Genomic DNA, 12,589 nt, shown 5'->3' with positions numbered 1-12,589 from the left:
CAACTGTCAAGACAGAGTCAAGTGGGGAGGAGGGAGGGGCCTGGAATCAGGGAAGGAGCAAGTGTGTGGACACGTGCTTGCTCGTGTTGCAGGTCAGAGCTGACAGTGGGTCAGAGGGACGCACTCCCAGCTCAAGGAACTGGGCAGGTAGCCAAAGGAGGTCAACTGAGGCAGCAGGTCAGGAGGTCAGGCATGGGGACCAGGTGGTAGGTACACAGAGAGCCTGCTGCAAAATGGAGATTGGTGCCCAGCTCATCTCATCACTTAAACTTATCTGGTTCCTAAGGGGCTCTTGTTGAGCTAGGAGATGAACATCTCTTGACACACCTGGAATTTCAAGTCAGAGTCTTATAGTGATTCAGATTCTGTGGTTCTAAGTAGGATTTCAGTTTTTCTTTCCAGAAAAGGTATAGGAAGGAGTCAGTAGGTATTAATGGCATGTGATTTTGATTCATTCAGACCTGGATTTGAATCTTGGCTCTCAATCAGGCCCAGATTCGAATCCCAGCTCTCTACTGCCCAGCTTCATGACCATGGGCAAGGCTTGTAGCCTCTCTGGGCGTCATTTGTAAAGTGAGGATAAAATCCACTCCGGGGGTCACTGTGAGGATTAAATGGCATCACAGGTTTGGCATAGTACCTGCCTCAAAGACTGAATAAATGGCGCCTACTGTAACAACCACTTAAAGTAAGGAGGTGAGCGTCAGATAAAATCTATTTAGATGTTTTTAGCTATAGTCAGATCAAGTTTGGTCTAACTCTTATAAAATACATCTAAATAATCTAAGCATCACTCCCCAACATGATGCCAATTTTACATTTCTAGAAGAGAAAAAAGCGGGTGAGAAACAGGCTTTAGTTTGCTTAATGGCTGTGAGCACAGACTGTGAAGAGAGATTCCCTGGGCTCCCATCCTGGCTCTCCCCATTTATCAGCTGTGACTTTAGGCAGGCTCTTCAACCTCTCTGTGCCTCAGCGTCCTTGCCTGGGCAGTGGGCACGGCAATGGCGTACCTATCCCATGGAAATCTAATGTGTGTAAAGGGCTTAGAACGTGCCTGGCACACAGCAAGCACTCTGCAAGTGTGAGCGGCCTCTGTCACCATCGCCACGAAAAGAACCCAGGGTTTTACACGAGGTGCTGGGCGGGTGTGAACCCAGACGTTAGTGGATGTTACCTCTGGGTGGGAACTAGGCTACTTTTATTTTCTTCCTTTTGCTCACCTATATTTTCAGATTTTTCTACTAAGACTATGTATTGTTTTTATAACTTAAAAGAAGATATATAATATTAAATTAGTGTTATATTAATTAATATTATAGATTATATTAACGTATTAGTTATTACACTAACTATATCAACATACTAACAACATACTATATTACTAACATTAATAGAATGTATTAATTTATAATAATTACTAACCTATAATAAATATACATGTTTAAATCTGCCTTCTCAGCCACATCTTTGGCTTTTCCTTTGTATAACACCTTTGTCCTGGCTGATTAATCCCAGCCTTCCCCGCATCAAGCCTGGGTTGGTGCCTCCCTCTGAGGTCCCCACCCTCTGCTCACGGCCTCTCTGCCACAGTTCCCTCTCCTACCCTTAGGGTCACAACATCTATAGTTTTGACCTTAGGGTTTTTCACTGAGTGAATCTATACGTAGTCAGTCTCCATGGCTGATTTTTAAATTGTTCTTGTTTTTTTTTTCCATGATAAGTAGGGCTATAGTATTCTCATGGCTCTCTCTTTGTAGACATTTGTTTATTTCTTCATAAAGGTGAAATTGCTGGGGTTTTTTTTAAAAAATAAATTTATTTATTTAGTTTTGGCTGCGCTGGGTCTTCGTTGCTGCCTGCAGGCTTTCTCTAGTTGTGGTGAGCGGGGGCTACTCTTCATTGCAGTGCGCGGGCTTCCCATTGCAGTGGCTTCTCTTGTTGCAGAGCACAGGCTGTAGGGGTGAGAGCTTCGGTAGTTGTGGCACGCGGGCCATAGAGCTCGCGGGCTTCAGTAGTTGTGGCACACGGGCTTAGTTGCTCCGCGGCATGTGGGATCCTCCCAGACCAGGGATCAAACCTGTGTCCCCTGCATTGGCAGGTGGATTCTTAACCACTGTGCCACCAGGGAAGTCCCAGATTGCTGGGTTTTAAAAGAATACAAAATTCGAAGAATGTAATTTAATCCTATATTACCCTACAGAATTTTAGGGACTTCCAGAAGCTGGTCCAAAAGTTCTACGTCAGTTGAAGTGCAAAGAATGAGATTGTGGGGAGGGTAGTTACAGGGCAGTGCTGCATTATAAGTGGCTGAAAACCTCAGTGCCACCTGCCCTGCGGGCAGCCGTGCCTGCTTCAGGGTTCAACACCCAGCTTGTGTAAGTGCTGGTGGTCATGTAGCATGGGCTTTTGGCAACAGAAAATGCAGTTCATGCATATGGATTTTCGACATAACCTCTATGTGCAGAAAATCCTTGAGAATCAAAGGGGTTGTCTCCACAACCAATAGATCATCCCTGGCTGCAAGTTAGAGGGCGTTAGTCATATCCTGAATGAGTGACCTTTTATCTCTTGTTAGAATTTCCGTTGAGAAAAAGACAAAAGCACCTTTTAATTGGTCCCACAGTTAGATTACAGGCTGACCTGGTTGTATTGCCTTTTGTGTCTTACTTGGATGGTTGCTACAGAAATTGGGAGGTCATGTCCCCATGGTTCTTCACCTAGTTTTAGAAATGACTCTTCCAAAGTTATTTTTATTTTTATCCATACTTGTTCTCTTGATGGTTTTTCTTGAGATCTTTTACTCTACAGAGTATATTCTTTGGTGCCCCTTAGCATAGGACCTTACATACTTTTTCTGAATAACGATGTTGAGGTGCCATTGTTACCTGGACAGCCTAATCAGCGGTGTGGTCTGGGCTGCCAGTCACTGAGTCAACAGAGGTGTGAGGGCTTTACATGCCATTCTTTCCTCCCTTTTACTGATTGCAACTATGACATGTAGTGTTTATATTCTCGGAGATAAAAAACTGAGGTCTTTTGTCTTATTCTAAGTTTCTCTGCCTCTGGAATTAATCAAATGACATCATTTTGTAGAATCAGAGAAAGAGCTTCGCTACGTTGGCAAAATTTTGGATGGATTTTCCTTGGCTTCTAAACCTTTATCTTCTAAGAAAGTAAGATTTTTCTTTTTTTTTTTTTTTAAATGATTTAGCACTTAAAGTATTTGCTGCTGTGTAATCTGAGTTATTCTATTAACAATTGAAAAGATAAGTAAATTCTGCTAACAGCAAGCAACAGTCTGGTTACTAGTGATTATCCAGGGAGACACATTCTGCATTGGAAATGTCAGTCAGTAGCCACATCGTGTTCAAAACATCTAACTGCCGATCTTTTAAACCTGAACTTCAAGTGAGTGGTTATTTCCATTAAGGAAGAATTACATTAGAAGCTGGTGGGAGAAGGGAATTGATCTAATCCTAGGGGCAATGTAACTTAAAGAAAATTTCAAAGAGCCATGTCAGCCCATGGTCCCAGCTCCTCCTGGGCGCTGTGAGCCCATTAGCTGCTGTGGGCAGGGCTCCCTGGGCTCCTTGCCTGCGCCGAGCGGAAGCTGGGAACGTGTGGGTCGAGTCCTGGGGAGAACTCCTCATGCCTTTGCAGGTAGTTCTGTTTCTGTGAGCGTTTTTACAGCTTTGGCCACGGGGCTCTTGAACACCCAACAGAGTCACGTGCTCACAGGTTAGCACGGGTGCTGGTAGCTCAGGAGGGGTGCCTGGCCGTTTGCCTCCTTGGCATCCTTGTTTTAGATTGTTCCACACTTTAATGGGCTTTTTGATTTTAACTCAGCAAACATTTGTTAAGTACCTCTGTGGCTTGGCCTGTGGTTCTCCAGAAGCAGGGAGGCCAGGAGCAGCGCAGCCTGAGAAACCATATACGTTATTACAGCAGCTTTGATTTGTTTAGTCGTGATAGTTAATGTGTTGTAACAGAGAGCAGAATATGTTCAGAACAGTGTTGGGCACATAGTCAGCCGCTCTTATTTACCAGAAATGTCATATTATGTCAAAGGAGAATGTGAGTTTTTTACATGTATGAAAAGGGAGCATAAAAATGGTTAAGTACTCATTCAGCTTAGGACTCAAGGGTAAATAGAACTGTTTAAATAAGTCTTGGCCCCCGAGTAGCTCCTGCTCATCGAGGGTGCCAGACAGACAAATCCACTGTCGTGGCAGAGCGTGTAAATGGAGATATGGGCACTGGAGGTTCCTCGCTGGCATAGGGCTTTGGGTGTGAACAATTCAGAGCAGGGCTGTGTTCCCTGAGCCTTTCACAGAGAGACAGGTTTTCTAATATGTGGCTAAAAACCCAGCCTTTGGATCCAGAGGCAATACAGAGCAGTGATTTAGCAGAGGGATTGAAATGCTTTGAATCCGATGGCGGATATTAAGAAGAGTCATGTGTATACACCCCTCCTATCTGCCATGCTCCTGTGGGTTTTTTTGTGTCATGGTAACACGAGAGTGTTTGCTGGCTGACTTGGGAGTTAACGTTTTCCAGAGAAGGCGGTCAGGCTAAGATGATAAAAAATGAGGTTTCCTAACAATGATAATAGCACTCTTTCATGACGTTCATTGGACCAGGTGCTCACCCCAGGCTGCACTTTACAACCACCTGGGAAGCTTGGGAAACTCCGACTGCAGCCGACTTTTCTGTGGTGTGGGACACAGGCATCAGCATTGTTAAACCTCTTGAGTGAGCGCTGTGTGCGTCTGGGGCTGAGAAGCACAGCCAGAGAGTGTTCAGTGCCTCACTGGTTACAGAGCTCAGAATTCCAGGTAGCTGAAAAATCTAGAAAACAGCTTAAGTAGGACGGTCCATAAATATGTGTTTGTTAGACCAAGAGCAAGGGAGACCATTTAGAGCAATAATTTAAAAATATCTAATACTTTCTTTTAGCTTATCTGTTCTACCATCATTGATACCTGAATTTCCCAAATGTATTTCAATTTCACTTCAGTCAGCTTTTGAATGAAAAGTACCTTGGACCAAAAAGAAGGCCAGAAACTCCAATTTGGAACTGAAACATAACCAGAAAAAGAATTCTGAATTTATTTATTAAAAAAAAGTTTTTATTAAACCTAATGTGATTTTTTAAAATTAATTAATTAAGTAGTTAATTAAGGCTGTGCCGGGTCTTAGTTGCGGCATGCAGGCTTCTTAGTTACGACATGCGAACTCTTAGTTGCGGCATGCATGTGGGATCTAGTTCCCCGACCAGGGATCGAACCCGGGCCCCCTGCATTGGGAGCACGGAGTCTTACCCACTGGACCACCAGGGAAGTCCCAAGAATTCTGAGTTTAAAAGTAACTTATTTAAAGTTATTCTTTTTATTTAAGCTGTGAATCATACTTTTCTAAATTTTCTGATTCACAATGGGCCAGTTTTACACGTGGGCCAGTAGCAGTAACTATAGTTATTGTTCTCATATAGAACATGCGTGTTAGTATCTCTGAGTCGAGTGGTCGGGGTGATACTTAAAATGGCCACGAGAACAGTGTGGTTCTGGGGACCCTCCAGATCCAGTACGAATGTTGGCGGGGCACCTGGGCAGGCTGTTCCCAGTGCTGCCTCCCCGCCAGGTGCTAGCCTGGGAAAGGGTGGGGTTAACCACGCTCAGAGGTAATGAGTTTTCTTGGTTAAATGAAACATGATCCCCTTGCAGCCTGTATGTTCTGAGTTTTGTTTTGTTTTGTTCTTGTAAGATTTATCCACCACCCGAACTGCCAAGAGACTATCGACCAGTGCATTATTTCAGACCTGTGGTGGCTGCAAACTCAGAGAACTCCCACGTACTTCAGGTATTATCAGAGTCAGCTGGAAAGCCAACACATGACCCAGGGACACAAAGTAGGCACCAACTGAATGCCTCCAAGCGGGGAGAGTTGCTAGGAGAAACGCCTATTCAAGGTACGTGCCACAGAGAAGATTAAAATCATTACATTTCTAATAATCTGAGTTATCCAAATCAAAATGGAAAGTCATTTTCCCACTGAAATTTTTTACATAATTTTGTATTCCCAAACTGTGGGAATAAAATTGTTTATTGTGAACGGCGTAGTTAACAGTGTACACATCCTTTACTTGTTGTTTTCCCACCATCAGTTTGAGTTGTGTCATTAAAATTATAAACCCAGTCTTAAGTGCAGCAGTTTTCAGACTTTTGATAATTGTCCCAAGAAGGAAGCGAAGACTAGGGCCATGTGTACCTTCACTTTTTCTGCACAGCCTGGGAACGTATTGTTTTCTTCTCAGGGGAAAAGGGTACTGTTGCTCTTTTCCTGAAAGCCTGAAAGGAATGAGTGTGTCTGAAAGGATGGATAGACGTGGAGAATCCCCTGGTGGGCCGGAACCGAGAGACCCGCTATGAGAGGTGGACTTGGACTTGCCGTTTGGGAGCCTGCTAGGTGCCTCAGCTACAACAGACCAAAAGGGAACTCTTGGTCGCCTGCTTCCTTCCCCAAAGTCGCTCTTTCTTCTGCTTTCCCCTTCCTAGTAAATGATACCACCAGTGACCCACTGCCTGGCCCAGAGCATGGGAACCCTAATTCGTAGCTCCTTTCTTTCCCTGCCTCCCCCTCCCTACCCATTCCCTCAGCAAGTCCTCTCAGCTCTACCCTCAACATGCGAGGGGACCCCATCCACTTCTCTTCGTTTCCGCTGCTTCCACCCTGGTCTCAGCGCCCATATTCTCTCACTTGGATCATTGCAGCAGCCCTTCATTGGTCTCCTTAGTTCCCTTCCCTTTTCTCTGCAGCCTGTTCCCTTTAGCAGCAGCCAAATGTATCACTCCCCACCTGCCCCCGCTAAAACGCTCCAGTACTGCTCACACTAAGGAGAAGTCCAGACTGCCCACAGGGCCCTGTGGACCCCACCCTGCCCACCTTTCAGGCCACAGCTTACACCACTTTCCCTGAACCCCCTGTGGTCCAGCCTCATGAGCCTCCCTCCTGCCCTCTGAACCTGCCGACCATGATGCCGCCTCGGGGCCTTCATATTCCTCTGCCTCTCTTTTCTCTCACATTTTGGCTCTTTTGTTTTTTTTTTTTTGGCTGTGCCGTGTGGCTTGTGGGATCTTAGTTCCCCGACCAGGGATTGAATCTGGGCCCTCGGCAGTGAAAGCACAGAGTCCTGACCACCGGACCGCCAGGGAATTCGTGGCTCCTTTTTACTTAGAACTTACCTCAGATATTATCCTTTTAGAGCGCCTTTCCAGGCTTTCCCTGCCCACTATTTAAGCTAGTTAGCTCTCCCTCTGCCCACATGGCCAGCCCTCTCACACAGGTCGCCCTGTTTTTTTCTCCCCACAGTCCTCCTCTCGTGGTGGTCCTCTGCTATTGCTTCTTGGTTTCTTTAATGTCCATCTCCCTCAGTAGTGAGAGCAAGACCTCACCTGTGTTACTCTCCCAGCCCCAGGCCTGGCAGTGGGCGCTCAGTGAGCATTTGTGACACGCGTGAGTGTTTGATGGGTAGCTGTGCTCTGAGCCAGGGCTTGTGCTGGGCAGGACCATGGAGATGGTGGTTGCCACAGACTGGAGGTCCAGAGTCTGGGATGTCAGGTTCCTTATTCTAGGACCACTCACTGGCGTTATAAACATCCAAGTACTAACCTCCACTTTTGCCAACTATAAAATAGGTGTGTCATTATTTTATTACTGTCTAGTTCACAGGGATAGTATGAATACAGATGAAACACTAAATGTAAAATGCTCCCCTCCAATTACATACATTTGTGATATTGAAAATGTGTGTAGAGAGATATGTGAGTATAGATGTCTTATGATACTTTTCATCTCTTGCTATTATTGTTTCTTTTTTAGGGGCACCTACTTCAGTGTTAGAATTTCTGTCCGAAAAAGATAAAGAGAGACTCAAAGAAATGAAGCAGGCAACGGACCTTAAAGCAGCTCAACTCAAGGCCAGGAGCCTGGCCCAGAATGCCTCTAGCAGCAGACCCCAGCCCTCCTCTCCAGACGTCGGACACTGCTCTTGGCACGTGGCACTGAGTGGTGGCACAGCCCCCGTAAGAGCCAGCAACTTCAAACCTTTCGCAAAAGATCCAGAAAAGCAAAAACGATATGAAGAGTTTTTAGTAAATGTGAAACAGGGTCAGAAAGGTGGGTGCTAGGCCTGGGCCTCCCACATGTCGCCAGGGGTAGTGTTCTTACTGTTCTGACCCTAGGCCCAGATTCAGAATTGAGGTATCCTGCTCTGGCAGTGTTTTACTTTGCCCTGCTGTGAACACTGTAAAGATTTCAGGCCCTGGCTCTTGACTTGAGAAAGCAAGAACAATCAGTCTGTGTTTCTCTGTATCTCGGGTCCCAAAGATAGCAGTTTAAGTAGAGAGTGTGCCTTGGCAGTGGCTAATGCTAAATTACAGACCATTTACTGTTTGCAAATGCTTGACTTCTGTGTAAGGGTTGCATTTCCTGCCACGAGAACAAGGTCATTTCCTACTCTATCTTAAGATCCTAACCATCTAGCTCTAAATCATAGTCTAAAATTTAACTTACAAAGAGAGTTGGCTGTTGAACCATTACATGGGGAAAAAGTCACTCTATGATCTATGAAGTAAATATGGCAAGATTGAGGCAAGAGATTGCTCTTTTACGCAGTAGTCCTTGTGAGAGCTTGTCAGCAAATTAGAGGGGTTGGTTTTCAAAAGCAGATCTTTGTGTACTGTGCCTTAACTCGCACTAAGATTCCACACCCCTAGTGTTTACATGTTAAATTAAAAAAAAAAAAAAGTTAGAGAAAGGAGTGTTTTCTGCTCAAACTTAGGAATATAGTTAGGATGAATTTTCACTGTCTGGGACTGGTAATAAGTTCCTTGCTTTGAAAATTTAATCAAGCATTAATCCCCAAATGTTTTTCTCTGCTATATACAGTAGACAGAATTCAATAAAAGCATCATTTTGAGGGAGGGAGCAATATTACCTGCCAAGTACCTCCCGCCATGCTCTTAAAAGCCAGGATAATGATTATGTGTTTCCTCTGGTGAAAACTACAGGGATACAGTGGTGCCCACTAGATGTTCTCCTTTAAGTTCCCCATTTTTCCTAGGAGTGAAGCAGTTTCTTGTTCTCTATCCTAGATGCTCTGGAATGTTGTCTTGATCCCAGTATGACAGAGTGGGAGCGACGCCGTGAGCGGGATGAGTTTTCTCAGGCAGCCCTGCTGTATGTGTCTTCCCATTCGACTTTGTCCTCCCGGTTCACTCATGCCAAGATGGAAGACGATTCAGAGCAGGTGGAAGTCCCTCGGGACCAAGAGGTCTGTCGCCATCATTCCCTATGTGGTGAATTTTAAAATTAAAACACTGTATAGCTAAAGACGTTAAATCCCTCAGTGAAAAGACCAAAATACACATGGCACTGTAGAATAAGAAATGGCTTTATGCTTTTAGCTTCCAGTGTACTTTAGCAGAAATGTAGCATAAGCCGTTCTGAAATTTGGGAAGATTGTTTGCAAACTTGTAAATGGAAAAGCAGACAGGTCAGTTTTGTGGCCACTTGATGAAACAGGTGACTGTCTTTTCCCAGAATGACGTCAGTGACAAGCAGTCGGCTGTGAAGATGAAACTGTTTGGGAAGCTTACCCGAGACACATTTGAGTGGCACCCTGACAAGCTTCTGTGTAAGAGGTTTAATGTCCCTGACCCATATCCAAGGTAAGTTGGATAAACCTGTCCTTACATCAGTACTTATTCCCCTGTATTAAAGCTAACTCTCCACCTACATATTCATTTAAATTTCCTTTTTCTAGATGAACTTACTTGTAAATGCTTGGAGCTGCAGACTTTGCAGATTTAACTTCTATTAATTTGTTACTAAAAAAAAAAAAGCAGACATCCAGGTAGCAAAGATAGGAAACTCAGATACACCAAGTTACAGAAACAATGTCTGTCTAATTTGCCACCTTTTTAATCACACACAGAGAGTTTACATTTGAAATGAAACTTACGTTTTCTGATTCTCTATACAAGTTCAGTACCTTCTTATTTGATTATAAACACCACAAGAAACAATATACCGTTGAATCAGAGACTTTGTCAGAAAATTGAGGTATGTTTTTAGCAGTGGAACTTTTCCTTCATGGAAATCCATTGTCAAAGTTAAATTCTAGGGCTTCCCTGGTGGCACAGTGGTTAAGAATATGCCTGCCAATGCAGGGGACATGGGTTCAAGCCCTGGCCTGGGAAGATCCCACATACCGCGGAGCAACTAAGCCTGTGCGCCACAACTACTGAGCCCGTGAGCCACAACTACTGAAACCCACGCGGCTACAGCCCGTGCTCCGCAACAAGAGAAGCCACGACAATGAGAAGCCTGCACACCACAACGAAGAGTAGCCCCCACTCACCACAACTAGAGAAAGCCCGCGCACAGCAACAAAGACTCAACGCAGCCAAAAATAAATTAAAAAAAAAAAATTAAATTCTAGCTCTTACTATAATAATAAAAAACTCATGGCTCCTAAAGTCAGACATTCCAAATTCTAAAATTGCTTTGAGAAGCAAAAACATCCTAAGGGACCTTTTCAACCAAGTAGAAGAGCTACTGGTGAAAAACATGAGATGGACAGCCTTATAGGAATTGGATTTTATCCTCACAGTTGTTATTAAGATTATTTATATATATGTTTCCTTTTCAACCCCCAGTTCAACTTTAGTTGGCTTACCAAGAGTGAAACGTGACAAATACTCAGTCTTCAACTTTCTGACAGTCCCAGAGACAGCTTCCTCACCTGCAACTCAAGCATCAAGTGAGAAAGTTCCGCAGCACCGAGGTCCCGACAGTGAGTAGGGCTTCCCCAGGTCCGTGGTCTCCACCCCTAGTCTGTCGGGAAGACAGAAGTAAAGGCTCGTCTTGTCATAGGGGTACACGTAGTGTGAACTCTCCTTCCATTAAAAGAATCGTTCATATGAATACATTAGCTCGTGCTAAAGTGGTCCAGATATACACTGTTTGGGGTTGGAGCTCTGCTTCAGCATCTGCCACATTCCCAGCACCTTGCACAGTGCTTGGACCATACATAGTAGGCTCGCTGATGTTCTTGAATGAATTAAAGAACCATAATGCAGAGCTTGCCTTTTGCTTGCCAATTCTAATGTTAGGTCTATGTCCTACCTTTCAGAATCAAGAAAACCATCCAGATGGGATACATCTAAACAAGAAAAGAAAGAAGATTCCATTAGTGAATTTTTAAGTTTGGCTAGATCAAAAGTTGGTCCACCTAAACAAGAGTCCAGTCCATTAATAAACAAAGAGGAAGAGCGTACAATGGAATCAGTCTCAAATGAGGTATTTGGGGCTCTCAAGTTCTCTTTGCCAGGCTGACTGTGGCCTTTGCCTTTCTCTGTTGTGATGCTTTTTGTCATTCGATAGCAGTGGTCAGCGGACGTTTGCTGTGAAAGGCCAGATATTAAATATTTTAGGCTTTGTGTGCCATACGGTATCACAACTATTCATCTTTGTTGTTGAGTGTGAAAGAAACCACAGGCAATGTGAAAAAATGGAGTACATCTGTGTTCCAGTACAACTTTATTTACAAAAACAGGCAGTGGGTTGGATTTGGCCCATGGGCAGTAGTTTGCCCACATCTGCTGTACAATTCAACAATTTCGGTCATAGCCTTAATCATTTGAAGGAGAGGTTATAAACTTCTCTGCCTAGAGTGGCTTTCACTTAGCATCAACCACTGAAACAAAATTCAGTGTATTGTATAGAAAATATGATTTTCCAAGTAACAAGTAATCCCTTTTGTGGAGAGTATAGAGAAATTATCCGTTGGATATTTTAAAAGAATTACTGCCTAGGGCTTCCCTGGTGGCGCAGTGGTTGAGAGTCTGCCTGCCGATGCAGGGGACGCGGGTTCGTGCCCCGGTCCAGGAGGATCCCACATGCCGCAGAGCGGCTGGGCCCGTGAGCCATGGCCACTGAGCCTGTGCGTCCGGAGCCTGTGCTCCGCAATGGGAGAGGCCACAACGGTGAGAGGCCCGCATACCGCAAAAAAAAAAAAAAATTACTGCCTAAATAGTTGAGTTGAACTTAATAAAAAGTTGGTTTTATTTCTAATAGCCTCATTAAAATTATTTTTTAAATTAACATACATTAAACTTGACTTAAAAAAAAAACTGCAGTACAGTGAGTTGTTATACATATGTAGATTCATGGAACCACTACCACAATCAGGAGGCAAAATGATACCATCACCCCAAAAACCTCCCTCATGCTGTCCCTTCATAGTCATACCCTCCCCTCACCCCAAGCCCCAGTCAACCATTGATCTCTCCTCTGTCTCAATAGTTTTGCTCCTTCCAGAACGTTATATAAATGAAATCAGATGATATACACATGTAGCCTTTTGAAACTGCCTTCTTTCACTCAGTGTCATACGTTTGAGATTCATCAGTACTGTCTGTGTATCAGTAGTTCCTTCCTTTTTATTGTTTAATGGTATTTCACTGTATGGGTACACCACAGCTTGGTCCATTCACTCTTTGAGGACATATGGTTGTTTCCAGTT

General features: G+C 44.2%; 1 protein-coding gene across 1 annotated transcript in view; it reads left to right on the top strand.

Annotated features, from left to right (window-relative positions):
* Window positions 1–12,589, top strand: part of GPATCH1 (G-patch domain containing 1) — a 43,972-nt gene that overhangs the window by 13,800 nt on the left and 17,583 nt on the right. Inside the window, exons 9-15 of the mRNA XM_059999160.1 lie at window positions 3,097–3,176; window positions 5,767–5,971; window positions 7,882–8,178; window positions 9,156–9,334; window positions 9,604–9,731; window positions 10,722–10,858; window positions 11,198–11,364. Coding sequence (XP_059855143.1) covers window positions 3,097–3,176; window positions 5,767–5,971; window positions 7,882–8,178; window positions 9,156–9,334; window positions 9,604–9,731; window positions 10,722–10,858; window positions 11,198–11,364 — 1,193 coding nt within the window. The remainder of the gene's footprint in view (window positions 1–3,096; window positions 3,177–5,766; window positions 5,972–7,881; window positions 8,179–9,155; window positions 9,335–9,603; window positions 9,732–10,721; window positions 10,859–11,197; window positions 11,365–12,589) is intronic.

Source organism: Delphinus delphis, chromosome 20, assembly GCF_949987515.2.
Source record: "Delphinus delphis chromosome 20, mDelDel1.2, whole genome shotgun sequence".
NCBI lineage: Eukaryota > Metazoa > Chordata > Mammalia > Artiodactyla > Delphinidae > Delphinus > Delphinus delphis.
This window is presented reverse-complemented; position numbering and strand designations above follow the sequence as displayed.